At 61.2% G+C, this 17,095-nt stretch overlaps 4 protein-coding genes and 3 non-coding genes across 7 annotated transcripts; 3 read left to right on the top strand and 4 right to left on the bottom strand.

The window, feature by feature from the left end:
• Positions 1-13: 13 nt before the first annotated feature.
• TBL3 (transducin beta like 3) lies at positions 14-6,402 on the bottom strand. The gene is made up of 22 exons (XM_032846031.1): positions 6,325-6,402; positions 4,924-4,975; positions 4,742-4,837; positions 4,604-4,651; positions 4,327-4,468; positions 4,148-4,232; positions 3,893-4,063; positions 3,715-3,790; positions 3,550-3,643; positions 3,282-3,463; positions 3,044-3,185; positions 2,879-2,937; positions 2,693-2,796; positions 1,825-1,972; positions 1,508-1,738; positions 1,366-1,436; positions 1,130-1,286; positions 996-1,054; positions 649-752; positions 484-555; positions 243-401; positions 14-161 (listed from the first exon to the last, which is right to left on the bottom strand). Exons 1-22 carry the CDS (start codon positions 6,363-6,365, stop codon positions 40-42), a joined length of 2,415 nt encoding a protein of 804 aa, XP_032701922.1. The 5' UTR covers positions 6,366-6,402; the 3' UTR covers positions 14-39.
• Positions 6,403-7,264: 862 nt separating this feature from the next.
• Positions 7,265-10,057, bottom strand: RNF151 (ring finger protein 151). The gene is given in 5 exon segments (XM_032846007.1): positions 7,265-7,515; positions 7,517-7,971; positions 8,588-8,684; positions 9,184-9,329; positions 9,682-10,057. Coding segments are annotated over 5 exon segments (747 nt in total). The 5' UTR covers positions 9,685-10,057; the 3' UTR covers positions 7,265-7,469.
• Positions 10,058-11,225: 1,168 nt separating this feature from the next.
• Positions 11,226-11,352, bottom strand: LOC116860221. Its single transcript, XR_004381289.1, has one exon. It is a non-coding gene; the product is annotated as a small nucleolar RNA ACA64 (small nucleolar RNA).
• Positions 11,353-11,807: 455 nt separating this feature from the next.
• On the top strand, positions 11,808-13,705 carry RPS2 (ribosomal protein S2). The gene is made up of 7 exons (XM_032846032.1): positions 11,808-12,008; positions 12,088-12,177; positions 12,409-12,516; positions 12,770-12,943; positions 13,028-13,187; positions 13,404-13,495; positions 13,586-13,705. The coding sequence occupies exons 1-7, from the start codon at positions 11,832-11,834 to the stop codon at positions 13,664-13,666; spliced, it is 882 nt and encodes a 293-aa protein (XP_032701923.1). The 5' UTR covers positions 11,808-11,831; the 3' UTR covers positions 13,667-13,705.
• Positions 12,570-12,703, top strand: LOC116860218. The gene has a single exon (XR_004381286.1). It is a non-coding gene; the product is annotated as a small nucleolar RNA SNORA64/SNORA10 family (small nucleolar RNA).
• LOC116860219 lies at positions 13,214-13,342 on the top strand. Its single transcript, XR_004381287.1, has one exon. It is a non-coding gene; the product is annotated as a small nucleolar RNA SNORA64/SNORA10 family (small nucleolar RNA).
• Positions 13,706-13,866: 161 nt separating the features above from the next.
• On the bottom strand, positions 13,867-16,430 carry NDUFB10 (NADH:ubiquinone oxidoreductase subunit B10). Its single transcript, XM_032846033.1, has 4 exons — positions 16,188-16,430; positions 14,777-14,915; positions 14,195-14,334; positions 13,867-13,985 (listed from the first exon to the last, which is right to left on the bottom strand). The coding sequence occupies exons 1-4, from the start codon at positions 16,333-16,335 to the stop codon at positions 13,882-13,884; spliced, it is 531 nt and encodes a 176-aa protein (XP_032701924.1). The 5' UTR covers positions 16,336-16,430; the 3' UTR covers positions 13,867-13,881.
• Positions 16,431-17,095: the final 665 nt, after the last annotated feature.

Here is a 17,095-nt window from a genome sequence, read left to right as displayed (position 1 = left end):
CAGGGAGTCCGGATAGAGTAGGGCTGCTTTCTGCTTGTTTCAGAGAGCTGAGGGAGCCACAGAGGGGGCCGTGGGGAGGGTGGGCAGCTTCATGTTGTGCCACAAGAAGTCCAGGAAGGTGGCTGCCTGCAGCGTCCGGCTGAGCCGCTGAAAATGCCGCTCTGGGGGAGGACACAGGGCGTCAGTGGCTCCGTGGGGGCTGGCCGGCTGCTCCCGTCCTGCCCCGGGCCTGGCCCACATACCGGTGTAGGGCAGCAGGGCCTCCAGGGAGGCCTGCACGCCCGGGTAGGCCAGGAGCTCTTCCGGGGGCTCGTGCCGCAGCAGCACCCCCAGCACGGCCTGCGCGTCGTGGCAGTGCCTCGAGTTGGTGTTCCACGTGACACAGAAGCGCAGCAAGGCCTCTGCGGGGACGAGGACAGTCAGACCTGCCCGCTGGCTGCCCTGCCCCAGCCGGCCAAGCTCCGCCACCCACCCGCCCCAGACCTTTCTGATCTCGCCGCAGCCGCAGCACCGTGGCTCCCAGCTTCTCGCAGGCCTCGGGGTCCCTCCGGATGGCTGGAGGGTTGGGGGTGGGAACCGAGCCTCAGGGAAGGGCACGAGACGGACCCAAGCCCCTCCCCCTGCCCCAGAGCCCGAGGCAGCACTGACCCTGGATGACCGTAAGCACAGTGTGCGGCCGGTCCAGGGAGATGGCCAAGCCCAGTGCCCGCAGGTACCGCTTCTCATGGAGCAGGTTGTCCAGTTCCTGCTGCCTGGCAGGGGGAGGAGGGAGGAGAGGGTCACTGGGGGACCTGGTGGGGACTGAAGGCAGAGCCATCAGGGGCTGGCTCAGGAGTCTGCGGCCCGGCCCGAAGCATCCGCTGGCGTGGAGCTGTGTTATGCTCCGAGCCTCAGCTTCTCCACGCCACAAAGCAGGGGTGACACCCGTATGCCCCCCACCAAGCATGGACGTATGGTGTCACTCAAGGGGACCGGACAGGGACCCCCAGACTCACTTGACCACCTCCTCCTCCCGCCGGGCTTGCTCCTCGGCCTGCTCCACCTCGGTCACATCCTGCGGTCACCGCGGGGTCAGAGGGGCACCCTGATGCGGCCCCGCCCAGTCCCCATGGCCCCCAAGCGTCCATACCTTCCAGAGGACGACGCAGGAGTCACTAGCGCCGGTGAGGGCGCGATCGTCCAGCCGGCTGCAGTGCAGCCCCCAGACCTTGTCCTCGTGGGCGTCCAGGGTCTTCACGCACTCGTTGTTTTTGATGGTCCAGAGCTTCAGGAGACCGTCAGAGCCGCTGGGTTTGGGATCGGGAGGGGTTCAGAGCTGGGGCCTGTCCTGCAGCTCACGCCCACCCGTACCCCCAGCCCGCTCACCTGGACAGCAGCTGGGTGCCACGGCTCACAAAGGCCACCTTCAGCACCGAAGCGTCGTGTCCCTCAAATGTCTGCAGGGTGGGGGAGGAGAACGTGAGACAGCGCGGGCCGCGGGGTGGGCGGGGAGGGCTGGGCCACCTACTTTGAGGCAGCTGAAGTCCTGCAGCGCCCAGAGCTTGACGGTGCCGTCGGCTGAGGCTGTGGCCAGCACCTGGTCCACGGGTGAGAACTGGACACACCAGAGGCCGCGCCGGTGGCCGGAGAAGACGCCGAGCAGCTGGCACTGTGGCAAAGCCCAGAGCTTGGCTGTGCGGTCCTGTGAGCCTGTGGCCAGCAGCTTGTCGTTGGGGGCAATAGCCACGCTGTTGATGTCCTGGTGATGGGAGCAGATGGCAGCTCGGACCCCCATCCCAGCAAGGGCCCGGCCCTGCCCTGGCCCTGGCCCCAGTGTGCCGTCACCTTGTCATGGCAGCGCTGTGTGGCCTGGGCCTGGAGAAGGACAGGACCACCGTCTGGGGCTGCACCCTTGGACAGCAGGGCTTCAGGGATGGGCCACACCTTCACAGTGCAGTCCTGGCTCCCCGTCACCAGGAAGGTCTCCTTCAGCCTGAGACCAGAAGTGGGGGAGGGAAGACACCCACTGAGCCCTGGCCAGCCCTGTCTGCCAGCGCATCACAGCCTGGGCCTGCAGGACCACAGTCCCGACCAGGGCGACTGTTCTGGATGCACACAGCCCCTGTCACCCCCACACCCCTCTGAGACCACTTGTCTACCACCACCCACCCTTGGTCCACCATACCTGGTGACTTGGTCACACGACCCCAACACCACCCTCCACCCTGCAAGGAATGTGTTTTCTACATAAGCCTTGTTCAGTGTCATTCTTTCTACTCTGAAGCCTCCCCCGACCTTTTTTTTTTTTTTTTTAAAGTTTTTGTTTATTTGAGGTAGAACGTAAGAAAGCATGAGCACTGGGAAAGGGGAGAAGGAGAGGAAGAAACAGGCTCTCCTCGGAGCAAGAAGCCTGACGTGGGGCTCGATCCCAGGATGCTGGGGTCACACCTAAGCCAAAGGCAGACACTTAACCAACCAAGCCACCCGTGCACCCCAAGCCTCTCCCCTTTTATTCACCCAGCCCCAAAACCACCTCTAAGGAGCTCTGACCTCCAAGAGCAGCTGGGGGTCCCCAGCATTCCATTATATATCCCTAACCCGGAGCCTCAAAGACCACGGCTGAAGCCTCCCCATCCACATCTCCCCGAGCTGGAACCCCATTAGCAGGGTCTGGGTCTCTGTAACACCACAGAGACCAGCCCTGACCACTTACCTGGAGCAGCAGATGGCACCCACGCCGTGTGTGTGCCCGGAGCCCTGAGCCACACGGGTCACCTTGCCAGCCTTGTTCATCCTCCAGAGACAGATACTCTGATCCTGGGAATCAAAGGAGTGAGGACAGAGCCCAGGCGGGGCTTCCCCCACGGGGACCCATACCTCCACACTTCAGATGCCCCACCTTGGCACAGCTGGCAAAGAGCCGCCCCTTCCGAAACACGTCCAGGGCCAAGACAATGTCTGGGAGAAAGGAGAGAGGAAAAGGTCATCGGTTACAGTAAAGGAGGGCATTCCAGCCCAGGATGCAGTGCTGGGGGCATGCGCATGAGGGCATGAGCTCCCTGACCTGTGTGGCCGTGGAGAATCTGGCAGGCCATTGTCTGCAGCTCAAACACTTTCAGGCTGGGGCTGTTGGAGGCCACAACAATGTGGGAGTCCTCAGGCCCAAGAAACCGGACATCCAGCACCTCCTCACTGTAGCCGGCAAACTGTGAGGGTGGGGGGCCGGAGGGACACCAGTCAGAGCCCGCGTGAGTGGCGGGCTGGCACCCCCGGGCTTCAGGCTGACCAGGGGCGGCGCTTACCTGTTTCTGCAGCTGTAGGGAGCGTGCCTCGTAGAGCAGCAGGTTGTGGTCGGCAGTGACGGTGAGGAGCAGGCCAGCAGAGCGGGCCAGAGCGCAGCGGGTCAGCTCCTGCCGGGGGCCTGCTGGCTGCTGTTGCATATACACACACTGCCCAGAGGCTGCCTCCCACACACGCAGCAGGCCTGTGTGGGGGGAAGTGGGTTGCTGGCATTCAAGTCCACGGACCGCCCCCAGCCCCTGCTGCCCACCCTGGCCTGGGCACACGCACCTTGGTCTCCGGCTGTCAGGAAGTGCAGGCCCTTGGACTTTATACCCAGCTCTGGTGCCGGTTCCTCCGGTAGCAGCACCGCGGCCTCTACGCTCTGAGGATAAGCCGGTTAGAGGCAGCCGCACCCCCCTCCCCTCGACTGGCTGGGCCCCCTGGCATCCCCACCTCAAACACTGGCACAGTCCTCGTGGCCTGGTAGCTCCGCAGGTCCCACACAACACAGATCTTGTCTCGGCCTGAGCTGGGGGTGGAGGTGGGGGGCGGGGGACACAGCCACCTCAGTCCCGAGTCTCAGCTGTGCCCTCCCCTTCCCGCCATGTGGCCTGAGCAGCTGGCCGCTGACCTCAGCATGGTGTGGCCATCAGCGCTAAAGGTCAGGGAGGTGACGGCACTGTAGTGGGCAGTCATCACGGCCAGACACGACTGGTCCTGCAGCGACCACGCACGGATGGTGGCGTCTGCAGCTGAGGAGAAGAGCAGCAAGCGTGCGGGGTCCGGGTGAAAGGCCACTAAGCTGCAGGCAGGGGGCGGGGGCAGCAGGTGAGTTGTGTGACCCCGGCCGTAAGGCCCCATCCTCCCTCTGCTGTCCTCTACTCACTGTACGACCCCTGGTGAGCCCCGAAAGTGGTGTGTCCCGTAGTGCCGCACAACGTCCCAGACACGTACTGCCCCATCACAGCCGCCTGTGGGAACGTGTCTAAAGTGAAGGGGCTGGTGTGCCTGAAGACCCCTGACTGTGTGCCCTCCGGGGGCCCAGCCACCCCGCCAGGGGCCTACCTGTGGCTAGCAGTGTGGAAGTGGGGTCAAAGGCCATGGCGGCCACAGGGGCTGTGTGTACTGCCTTCCACAGGCGGGTGACGCTGCCCTCTCGCCAGGCCCACTGAGCCAGCAGCAGTGCCCGGCTGGCTGTGACCAGCACCTGGAGAGCAATGCAGTTCAGCCAGGAGAGGAGAGGCTGGGAGAGCCAGGAGGGGAGAGGTGTGTCCTCCGTGGCCCAAATTTGCATGAGAAGTACAGAGCCCCGGACTCTTACCCCTGCCCCTGCCCCATATACCTCATTGTCAGGGCTGAGATCAAAGGCAGTGATGTCCTCCTGGTCCTCCTAGAGGCAAGCAAGAGTCGGCACACAGAGCGCCACGAGCACAGGCTTCCCTCCACACTAGCCCACTGCCCTGGCTCTTCCCACCCTCACCTGCTCCAGGCTCCGCAGGACCGCCCCCGAGGCCACGTCCAAGATGTTGACTCTGGTACCACAAATGCAGAAGAGATGCTGCCCAGTCTGGTCCAGCTGGTGACAGAAGGGTGTCAGCCAAGATAAGCAACTCTCGGCAGCCCCTGCCCGCCCCACCGCTCTGCCCCTCCCAGGGCCAGTACCTGCACCTTCCCACCCTTGTAGAAGGGCTCGATCTTGCGCTCGACGGCATAGCTAGAGAGAGAACAGCGTTCGAGAGTGAGGCACCCACCCCTTGGCCCCCAGCGCCCAGCGCTGGGCTGGGTGCTCTCCCAGAGCTCAACCCAAGAGGCCCCTGCCCCTGAGGAGTTCCCAGGCAGAGGCTGGGATGCAGGGGGTTGGAGGTGGCTCTTCTCATTCTTCTCTGTCAGCAGCACTGAGGTGGGTGTCACAGAGGACGCCAGACCCCGAGCTGGCCGCGATTCACACCAAGTTCTCAGGCAGTACCGGCAAGGAGGCGGGGTTTCCCAGAGTCACCGCAGCAGACCTGGGGAGGGTCCCCTGCAGGCGGTGGGAGGCCAGCCTGGGGGACCAGCGGAGGATACCAGCCCAGAGCATCACCCCCCTCAGCAGCTCCTGCCCCCTCCCCAACCCTAGCTCCTTCCTCCCACTCCCCAAGTAGCACTACTGTCTGCAGCCTCACGGTGCCTCCTCCCTCCCTTCTCGGCGGCCTCCACGCTGGTCCAGGCCACCGCAGGGTCATCCGGACAGCTGCTCCAGCCTCATCGCCCAGCCCCCATCCACCGCCTCAAAGCCTGCTGCCAGGAAGGCCTTTCCAAACATAAACATACCCTGCCTTAAAACCCTCCCCTGTCCTTACGTGCTTCTAAGACCCTCACTTCTAAGCCAAGGCTCCTGCCACACAGGCTGTCCCCCGTCGGTGGCGTGGGTCTCTCTTCCCCGATTTCTCTGGCGCCCGGCTCACTCCACTGGGAGGCTTGGCGCCCGCATGAAATGGAGCCCCCAACCGCGGAGCCCAGACACACTCTTAACCCCAAGCCTTCCCTTCGGCAGTGCTCATCGCTCCCACTGACGGAAATGAGCTGCTTAGCGCGCTTACTCCATCAGACCGAGCTAGGCGCGGAGAGGAGTCCGTCCCGTCCCGGGCCCTGCGCACTAAGATGTTCCCCAGAGTCCCTGGGTTACTGAATCAGCCCAGGATTCAGGGCCTCCAGGGCCACAGCGGACGCCCTCTTCCGGCTCCATGTTGAAGGGGACAGGAGGTGAGAGCCCCGCGCAGCCTGCCCCGGGGCCCAATACCGGAGGCTCCGGGAGACCCGCTGGGGTCCAGGACCAGCCCGCCCCTTCCTCCTTTAGTTTTTCACCCACAAGCCCCGATCGGCTCCTGCTGTAATAACGGACGCTGGCTCCGCACTTTGTAATACCACAAGCAACACGACTCCCGCGGGCCAGTTCATACGCCGCCCTCAGGCTCTCCCCAGACCCGAACGGGCGCCCGGTCCAGGACAGGCACACCTGCCGCTCGGGCGGTGAACCCCGCTCCCTCCCTGGGCGGCACCCACAGCCGCAGCGCCCCGGCTCACTTGGCCTTGAAGCGGCCCACTCCCGCCACGGGTTCCGCCATGTCGCCGCAGCCGCCGCCGCCGCCGCCGCGTGAGGGAGACACGGACGCCACTCCTCACTGCCGGCGCGCCGCAGATGGCATCACCGGGCACGACGCCTGTGACGTCACCAGCTGCGCGCTCGGCGCCATCTTTGCTGTGGGCAGCCCCTGCTGTGTCGGGAAGCGGAAGCTGGTGGAGGCGTCTCTGGCTTGGAGGAACCGGCGTAGAGCCGCATGGGGGCGGCTGGGCCTCCGGGGGGCGGCTGAATGCGGGGCCCGGGGTTTGCCCGCTGTTGGTTTTTTTAGTGAAGTTTTTTTAAAAAGGAGTCATTGGAAATGTTTACTGAAGTCATCCCGAGGCTCTTGGCCCTCGGCATTCCGGGATTTGGGTACAAGGCCGTCAGGTGCTCCTGGTCGGCTGCGATAGATATGGAGGGTAAATGAATAAATCGGGTAACTTCAGAGCCTCTCAGATATTTATTGATCACATTCTACCTGCAAAGCGCTGTTCTAGACGTTTGGGAGGCCCCAGGGAAGCAGGTGCTAGAAGAGAGGGCTGGGGGAGGTCGGGCAAGGAGTCATCGGGAGCGGTGGGCGATTCGTGCTGTGGAAAGAACAGATCTCGGCCACGGGACAGGGCGGAATGCAGGAGGTGCGCTTTTAAATGGGGCGGTGGGGAAGGTAAGGTGTTGCCCGAGTAGAGCGGGGACCCCTGTGGCTGCCTGGGGGAACAGTGCTTGTGGCTAGACGGGTCCGGAGACCATAGGGGCAGGAGATAGAGATAATGGGGTTTCCCTGTGAGGCGTGGGCTTCTCCTAGGAGTTGAGGGCTTTGAGCGGTTGGCTGATTGGGAAGTTGGTTAACAGACTTAGTAGAAGTAACAGGAAGGAGACTGGGAGATCAGGGGAAACCTCTGCGAGGAAGAGACATCCGAGGGAAAAGAAAGCAGGCAAACGGAAAGCAAGGAGAAGAGCCTTCCGGGCAGGAGCGGCCCAGGGAGAAAGGCCAGTGTCCCCGCGTGGTGAAGGCAGTAGTACCTGGAAGTGGGGCGGGTGGCAAATGGGATAAAGCTGTGAGGCCGGCAGGCACAGAGGCAGCGGGGCGGGGCAGGCCTGGGATCTGCGTTTATTTTCCCCTCAATTTACACGGTACCGTGGCCCTGGGGCCCCCACACCTCGGCCCCAATGCTGCCTTCTGGGTTGGCCTCGGCCTCCCCTTGCGGGGCTCCCATGAGCAGCGCGTCGTCCTCCTCCAGGAAGTCCCCGAGCTGGGCCAGCTGCCTGCGGATGAGAGTGGTGGTGCGGTGCACTTTGCGCATGCGCCGCAGCAGGCCCAGCACCAGGATCCGGCTGCGCTCCTGACGCTGGTTCCAGGCATCGCGCAGATCCCGGTAGCAGTTGTGGTGTGCACGCTCCGCGGGGCCCAGGGTGGCCCCACAGCCCAGTGGGCACTGCTGCTGGGCCCCACGTTGGCAGTGCTGCCGGTGCTCAGCCAGAGCCCCACGTGGCACCCGTGCCGTGCAGCCCTCGTTGGGGCAGGCCATCAGCTCGAAAGGGCATGAGTCCTGGTGCCCCCTTCGATGGGCCAGGGGGCAAGTCACCAAGCAGCCTGCTTCCGCATTCTTGCACTGAGGGTGACGGAGAGCACCATATGAGCCAAACCAGGTGGGACATGGCCACCCAGCACAGGAGTAGCCTGCTTTACGTAGGACCCCCCCCCCCCCATCTATGACTTTCCTGACCAGGGAGCCCACCAAGCTCTCCCGGCATCAGTGATGTGGAGGGGGAAATAGTTGGGCAAATGTTTGGAGGTGGGAAGAATCTAGACCTCTGAGAGCAGGTGCACAGGGCTGAAGGCTTGAGGGACTGGGGTATACATGGTGGGGCTGACCTTGCTGTTGCACAGAAGCCAAGTTTGTTTGTTTTTTAAAGCTCAGTTTCCTCAACGATAAAAATTAGGGACCAGGGTGATGGCCGGCAGAGAGGACACTTCATCCTCTAAAAATCTTGGATAATCCCCATTTTACAGCTGAGACCCTAAGGGCTCAAAAAGCTTAGGTAACTTGCTCAAAGTCACACAGCAAGTAAGTGATAGAGATGGGACCCACACAGGCAGGACTGATGACCTTGAGGCTGCAATCAGCGCTGCTAGACCAGAAACCCTGGGTTCTGAGGACAGGCTTCTCCTTACCCCCTCCCCTGGCTGGAGCGAGAAGGGTGCTGGGAGCTGGTGCTTCAGGCTACCTTGACTTCCAGGCGGCCAATCGTCCTGCGGAGTTTATTTACGTGGACCATCTTTTTCCATTTCACCTCTTTCCTGCAGCACGGACAGGTCTTCTGTCTAGGAGGCAGGAATGGGTGGTGAAGAGTGTTGGGAGTGGGAAGGGACCAGCACACCTTCCCAGGTGATCCCTTCTCTTGAGCTGGAAGAGGCCTGAGGGTTTCATGGGGACTCAGCTCTGAGGCTGGGGCCACGGGCTGTAAGTGCCACAGGGTGCGGGGACACACGTACTTTATTGTCCTAGATTTGAGAGCTGATTCTTTTTTTTTTTTTTTAAGATTTTATTTATTTATTAGAGAGAGAGAGAGTAGGCAGAGAAGCAGACAGAGAGAGAGGGGGAAGCAGGCTCCCCTAAGCAGAGAGCCCGATGCGGGGCTCGATCCCAGGACCTGAGCCGAAGGCAGAGGCTTAACCCACTGAGCCACCGAGGCACCCCTGGGAGCTGATTCTTATGCCCACTCTGACATAATGCTTGGCCCACCCTCCTCTCTGTTCTGGGCCACAGGAATGGACACAGCCCTGCCCTTGTCCTCCCAGCCTCTTGGGTGCCCACTAGCACCTGGTTAGCCACCGGAGGATGCATTTCTTGCAGAAGATATGGCTGCATGGCAACCTCACCGGCCTCTTGAGAACCCCATGGCACACAGAGCACAGGAAGTTGCAGTCGGGAGGGCTGGCGAAGAGGTTGAGATCATAGCCACCACTCTGCAAAGACCAGGCCAAAATCAGGGACTGGCTGAACCAGGATCAAGCCACACACCCAGAGGGAAACCCCAGGATGGGGAGGTGGACCATGAGAGTCCCAAGTGGAGTGGTGGGTCAGCACCCACTTTGAGGGGGCAGCGGTGAGGGTCAAGACCAAGACTACTAGTCCCCAACTGGAGAAGCTGGCCTTGGCCTGGAGTTAGACCTGGCCAGAGCCCTCACAAAAGGCTACTTTCCTTATCTTGTTTGGGAGCTGTTCACCCTTGCTGAGTGAGGAGTGGGGTCCAACTCTGGGGAGGTCTCAAACTAGGAACGCATTTAAGGGCCAGAGGCAAAAGGGACCCAGTCTCACCATGATCTGTGTCCGGATGGCAGCTCCACTGACCCCCAGGGCTCAGGAGCCTCCATTTTACAGCAGGAGTGGGCCGACCTCACAGTGGCATTGTCCAGCTCAGGCCAATCACAGCCCTGGGTCAGGGCCCACTGGGATCCTGTACCATATGGCCTTTGCTCGGAGTGGAGGGATTAGGTAGTCTGGACCTGGGGCAGGTCCCTGAAGCCCGTCTTGGGAGTGGCTGTCAGCTGATACCCAAGCAGCACTAGGCTGGGAACCAAACTTCTGATGACTGTTTCCCCAAAGCTGAGGCTTTGGCAGGAATGTAGGAATTGTTCCTTTCTCCCTTCTCGAATAGTGCTGTCCAGGCCAGATCTCCAAGAGCGCAAGGACTTTTGACCCACCATCAGGTCTCTTAGGATCAAAGACTCATGGAACTAGCCGCAGAGTACAGATCAGGAAGATCTGGACCAGATGACAGAGACCCATGTAACCTGTGGTGCCCAGTCGGTGGGGTGCCTAGTCTGTGAGAAAGCCTTCCAGAACATAAGCTCTGACCACGTGGGCAGGCCTTTGAGAAGACACTGGGAAATCAAGCTCTACCTGGGAAACCAGCATGTTCCCCATCTGGAGCACGGAACCGGGAACTGCTCGTTCAGTAGCCCTGAGTACCGAGCTCACCAAATCCTATCCCAGACCCTGTGCCCTCCTGAGAGCAGTAAGGGGCCAACACAAGCCCTTGACCTGGGAATCGTACACTCTCATTCTTGTATCAACTTGCAAAAGAAAACCCAGTTATTTCACTGGCAAAAGCGTGTTTATTTGGGAGTAACCACAGCTCAGAACGCGCAAGCTACAGCGAAACCACAAGCAATCCCCCAACAGACAAAACAAAGGAACTTTATTTCATTGAGAAAGAAAGCTGGGAGGGATCTTTTCACGGATCGAAGTCCACTGGAGAATTCAGGGTGACGCCTGAGCTGCGAGAGTAACCCCCATGTCGTTCCCTATCAGGGCCTGTAACCGATAGTGAGCCCCATGGCTCCCCATCTGGCCTCCCGACTTCCCCTGGGGATGTTTCCCTTCATTGTCACCCTCGCCAATAGGTTGGTGGCCCAGCCCACTCGCCACAAGCTCACAGGTGCTTCGCTACTGTGGAAGCGATGCGGTATGGGACACACAGCGGGGCTTCAGGTCGGGCCCCGCCACCCACGGAGCGCCACGCAGGAGTCAGTGCAACCCCTGGGGCCCAAGTTGCACCCCTCCGTGGCATCCGACGCGGAACTGGGCCGGCCGGCAAGAGGACGTGTCGCAGAGGGTCCCTCCTCCGCTGCACACCTTGCTCCCCGCACCCAAAGATGCAGCTCCAGGCGGACGGGCGGGGGGCGCCCACACGTGCACAACTCAGACCGACAGCTCTACCGGGCGTTGGCGGCAGGGCCCCCCCGCCCCCCGCGGTCCTGGCGGCGTGGGCCTCACGGTCCGGACATCGGCGTCCTGGGGGCAGAACATGGGGTCAGGGGTCGGAGGCCAGAGCGCACGCGGGCGGGGGACGGCGGGGCGCGTGTCGGGGCCTGGGTTTCACCGGCCCACACGGACGAGCGGGCGGTGAGCTGAGGCCCCCGGTGGCTCTGGGCGCCGAATCTCACCCGCGGCCACGGCCAAAGCCGCGGGTGATTTTCAACCAACGCCGACGTCCCGGCTACCACCCAGGGTCTCGCGGGCAGAGAGCGCGAGGCGCGGCGCGCGGACCTACCTCGCGGCGCCCGGCAGCCGGGCGGCAGCGGCGCACACGTTCAGGCCCGCGAGGCCGCAGGTGCGCAGGCGCGCAGGCGCACGCGGAGCGGGCGGGGAAAGCCGGGAGCGCGCGGCCTCCGCTCCCATAAGCCCGTCGCGGACGCGCGCCTGGGGCGGGGCCGCTGAGATCTCGCGGCACCTGGCGTGGTATAAAGACTGGCTCCGCGCGGCCTCGCTCTTCCTCTCCGAGAAAACACGTGAGTGTGTGGGTTTTCCGTGGTGGGTGCTGCGGGGCCCGCGCCGGTGATCCGCGGCCGTCCGGCGGGGCTCGGTCCGGCGCGCTGGCGCTTCCGGGTGGGAGCCGTGGCCCCGGCAGACTGTATATGCCCGGGCCTCGCTGACCGGCCCACTCTCGTTGTTCCTTTCAGCAAATGGCGGATGACGCCGGTGCTGCGGGAGGGCCCGGAGGGCCCGGGGGCCCTGGAATGGGAGGCCGCGGCGGTTTCCGCGGAGGCTTCGGCAGCGGTATCCGGGGCCGGGGCCGGGGCCGTGGTCGGGGCCGGGGCCGAGGTCGCGGAGCTCGCGGGGGCAAGGCCGAGGACAAGGAGGTAGGTGGGGTCCTCGCGGGAGACGGGCCCGGGGCGGCGCCGATCGGGGCACCGTGGTCACCGAGGCCTTGTTCCGCAGTGGATCCCCGTCACCAAGCTGGGCCGTCTGGTCAAGGACATGAAGATCAAGTCCCTGGAGGAGATCTATCTCTTCTCCCTGCCCATCAAGGTAAGGCGGGGTCCTTGCCCCCGGTGCGGGGATGGCATGTGTGTCCCGGGCGCAGCCGGTGTGCGTGCGCGAGCGTCCTTTGTGTCTGCCGGGGGTGTTCCGCTGAGACGAAATGGGGACGGCTGGAAAACCGGCATGGGGATGCGGGTGGAGGTTCTCACGGGAAGTGTCCCAGGTGGCTCCTGGGCTTTGTGCGGTAAACGCCTGCGTGGCCCCGTCCTCGCCCCGCAGGAGTCTGAGATCATCGACTTCTTCCTGGGAGCCTCCCTCAAGGACGAGGTCTTGAAGATCATGCCTGTGCAGAAGCAGACGCGCGCCGGCCAGCGGACCAGGTTCAAGGTACCCCAGCCCCCTTGGGTGTTGTGAGCTGTGTGTGCGCGGGGTTCGGTGGGACTCTCTCAGCTCTGCATGGTCACACTTGATACCACGCGTGTGGCTTTCGTAATCGGGAGAGAGAGAAAGGACCTCTTCGGGACCTCCGAGTGGCTTCACAGTGGCCACCCTTTTCTCGAGGGGTGCCACAGATCCTGGGTGGTGGCCCGTGATGGCCGTGCTGACCAGTGGACCACCAGCCATCTCAGGCTCTTCACAGGCATTTGTCGCCATCGGAGATTACAATGGACACGTCGGTCTGGGTGTCAAGTGCTCCAAGGAGGTAGCCACTGCCATCCGTGGGGCCATCATTCTGGCCAAGCTTTCCATCGTCCCTGTGCGGCGAGGCTACTGGGGGAACAAGATTGGCAAGCCCCACACTGTCCCGTGCAAGGTAGGCTTGGGGGGGCAGTAAGCGACGGGGCCTGTGGTGGTGCAGACTCCCCGTAGGTCATCTCCTGATACCTCCACCCTCCAGGTGACTGGCCGCTGTGGCTCTGTGCTGGTGCGTCTCATCCCCGCCCCCAGAGGCACTGGCATTGTCTCGGCCCCTGTGCCCAAGAAACTGCTGATGATGGCCGGTATCGACGACTGCTACACCTCGGCCAGGGGCTGCACTGCCACCCTGGGGAACTTTGGTAGGTGGCCTTCACGGGGGCTGTGGCCTCTCTCAGCTCCGCTTAATCATACTGTGTGTGTGCTTGGCGTACTTCCAGAGAGAGAGAGGAAGGCCCTCCTAATGCACGGCAGACTGGCCCCAAGTGGCCTCTCTGTTCCTAGGAGCGCGACATCTGTTTGCACCTGGGGTGTTGTGTCCCTGAATCTGCCAACCTTCTCCTGTTTCTCTGTTCCAGCTAAGGCTACTTTTGATGCCATCTCCAAGACCTACAGCTATCTCACTCCTGACCTCTGGAAGGAGACTGTGTTCACCAAGTCTCCCTATCAGGTACTGCCTGCCCAGCTCCCTCGTTAGCCTCAACGAGTGCCCAAGGTGCTGGGGTGTGGCTACAGCTAAAGCCTTGTTTCTCTTCTCTAGGAGTTCACGGACCATCTTGTGAAGACCCACACCAGAGTCTCTGTGCAGAGGACCCAGGCTCCAGCTGTGGCTACCACATAGTTTTATACAAGAAAAATAAAGTGAACTAAAGCTTGTTAACAGTGTTTTGTTTATTTCGCTTATGATCTTAGTCGTAAGCTGGACTTACAGGGAGACGGAACCAGTACGGTCAGCAGATCCAAGTGGGGGACCGAAAGTGACACCAGGAACAGCTTTCTTATTTAAACTTTTTTATTTGAGTTGTATTGTTTCAGGAAGGTGCTCAAGGAGCTGCTTTAGGCAGCGGCAGCCTCTTTAGCCGCCTTTCTCTCCGCGCACATGCGCTGCTTCTGCTTTGCCAGGCACTTCCTGGCGGAGTAATGTGCTCCCAGGTCGTGATCTGGGAAGGAGATGGGAGGGAAGTCAGGGGCGGTTTCTACCCTGGTACAGACCAGAGCCCTTTTTACAAGCGGGGAGGAAACAGCGATGACACTTAGCAGTAAAGGGACCTTGAGTCTAGGGCTTAATACCCCCTCCCCCAAACAACTGGCAAAATCTGGGCTATGATGTTGGGGTTCAAGCATCAGACCGGGGTGGGCGCTTGCTTACAGCGGTCCTGGTAAGCCTTGGCCACCTGGGTGAACTGCTCCAGCTCCTTGGCACAGTTCTGCCGGTAGCTCTCGCCTTCCCGCTGCTGACACGCCTTCAGCCTCTCCTGGATAATGTTGACAATTTCTTGATCGACTTTACTGAAAAGAAAAAAAAAAGTTTATGAGAAATCCTTTCCCCGTATGCAGAAGACAGTAGAATAAAAGCAAAACCTTAAAGCCCTGTTGTCTGGCCCCTCCACCCTCAGAATCTGGGCCAAACCCAGGAGGTTTTGGCCCCTGACCACCATCCACAGTATCCCTGGGGGATGAGAGCCCAACAGGAGATCTCACTAAGCAAGACTTGTTTTGTTTTTTTTTTTAAGGATTTTATTTATTTGACAGATCTCGAGAGGCAAAGGGGCAGGCAGAGAGAGAGGAGGAAGCAGGCTTCCTGCTGAGCAGAGAGCCTGATTCAGGGCTCGATCCTAAGACCCTGAGATCATGACCTGAACCAAAGGCAGCGTCTCAACCCACTAAGCCACCCAGGCGCCCCAAGACTCTGTTTCTTAACTAAGAAAGGACACCCAAAGACAGGACATACTAGTCTCTTCTCCACTGCATTTCTGCTTCAAACATGCACAAGATATCCTTCTCCTGGCACTCGGTGATGTCTGGCACACGGCGGAACTCCCGGTGGTAGTAGTAATACCTGTTCTTCGCGTGCTGCCGCTCTATAAACTCTGTAAAGAGAAAACCCCAGACTCTAAAGGCCCTGTTGGTTTGGACAGGCCACGGTTAGAATGTGCTCTTAGCTCTGTTCTTTTCTCACAAGCCACGGAAGGGGCAGACTGCCCAAACCTTTCTGGCTTTTACTAAGACTGCCAATTAGACTCTCAAAAAAACAGGTGTGGCTGGGTAGTCCTGGGTTAGGTTAACCTAAACCCTAACCCTTCCTGGGAGCCAGGCACCAAGTGTATTGTCCCAGGGGGTAAGTCCCAGTACAGAGTACTGAGGCCCAGAGAAAATTCAGGATTCTGAACCCATGCTCTCCAAGCCCACACCTTTCTACGGGTCCTACTGCTTGCCAACCTCTCCACAACACAGGGTCTGACCAGTAGGCAGAGGCCCCAAAGCAGTTCTACTGCCACTAACCTTCTGGCCTCAACGTCCCCACCCAGAAATTGACAAGCTGGAACTGATGAAATCTCATTCCTGCAGACACATAAAACACTTTCTGAGAAAGAGTGGGTCCGCTGCTGTGCCTTTTTCAGATTTGGGGGTCTGATTTGCTGACTTTATCCTAAAAGTGACCAGGGCATCGCATCACTTGGGCGGCTGGGTTGCTGAATGAACTACTCCGTGAAAGGAATGGATGTACGGCGGGCACTAGTGCCTGAGGGACAGTGTGCTCCTGCCGCCGCCTCCACTGGGCCGGCTCAGCAACTGGGCAACCAAGAGCTGTTTTAAACACACGCCTGGTTTGGACTGGAGACGGGGGCATCTGGACAGCCATTAGGCGTGAGCACACACGTACTGCAAGTCACAGCACACCTAGGTTGAGGGGTCCTCGGCCAGCACCCGACCACCCCGGTCATTTTGCAGGCGTGCACAAGGCTGGAAGGGAAACCCTCAATACCGGTTTGCAGACTGCCTTCCGTGCAGAACGCAGGATGCAAAGCGTGCAGGCGGATGGGGCTTAGCCAGCCCCGGGCCAGACTGCGATCCGCAAACAAACCCTAATATCTGGGCGAGGCCGGAGACCCAGGATGCGTGGAGGAAACGCAATGATTACTCTTGGTGTGGGAGCGAGGAGCGTTCCTAGAGTGCACTGAAGGTGGGGGGCCGAGGGGCCCAAGGAGGCGACCGAGCCCGCAGGTGCGGACGGCGGGGGCTGGTCACGGGGGCGAAGCCTGGGGTGCAGCTGGGCATCCAGGCTGGGCGACGGGGTGCGGGGAACGCCGAAGGGCGGCGAGGGGCCCTGGGGAGCGACGAGGCCCGGATGGGGTCCGTACCTCTAACTAGGGTCACGGGCCGGTCCACGAGGAGGTCGAAGGCCTTCGTCAAATAGGTTATGGGGTTGGGCAGCGAGGTCTGCGGCGAGGGCGCCGGCGTGCGGCGCGGGGGCTCGGGGTACACGTCCTTGTCCCAGCTGTCCGGCATGGCTGCGGCGCGCAGGAGCGACCCACTGTCGGACGCAGAACCCCGGCCTCTGCCTGGATCCCACGGCCTAGTTCGCCCGCCGCAGAGGACGCCCTAGCGCGGCTGCGCCGGCGCGGAGGTTGTGGGGCTTGGTTCTCGCGAGGTTCCATGGAACTTGTAGTTCGCTCGCCGCAGAGGACGCCCTAGGGCGGTGCGCAAGGTCGGGGGCGGTGCTCGCGAGGCCCCATGGAACTTGTAGTTCGCCCGCTGCTGAGGCCGCCCCAAGGCGGCTGCGCCTGAGCAGTGCGACCGCCGCTCGCGAAGTACCATGGGACTTGTAGTTTTATCGGCCCGCCCAATGGCGGGCTGCGGCAGCCCTGAGCACGCTTCCGCCCCGCTCTGCCTACATCTCGCGTCCTCTGGACTGGGCGCTGCTCTAGGCCCTTGGGATACTCTAATGAAGGAAGCAGAGGCCCCTGCTTGCATTCTTTTTGTTTGTTTGTTTTCTTCCTTCCTTTCTTTCTTTCTTTTTTTTCCTGGTTACGTTCTAAGACAACACAGACACAGGAATAAATAAACCGTTCATTCCGTTTCGTCGGTGTACGTGCACGTGGCAAGTGCAGCCGGGAACAAGGGGGACACAGAGCTGGGCTCTGTTCCAACACAGGTCGCTGGAACAAGCAAGTAACACAGCATCAACAAATAACACACACTACCAAACGGCCCGCTCTTTCAGGAAGCCTTCCCGGAATTGCCCCTTCCCTGCAGCCCTCTCTGGGCC

This window comes from Lontra canadensis, unplaced genomic scaffold (genome assembly GCF_010015895.1).
Source record: "Lontra canadensis isolate GAN:19392208 unplaced genomic scaffold, GSC_riverotter_1.0 scaffold171, whole genome shotgun sequence".
Taxonomy (NCBI): domain Eukaryota; kingdom Metazoa; phylum Chordata; class Mammalia; order Carnivora; family Mustelidae; genus Lontra; species Lontra canadensis.
Note: the sequence above shows the minus strand (reverse complement) of the source record. Positions and strands in the feature narration are given on the sequence as shown.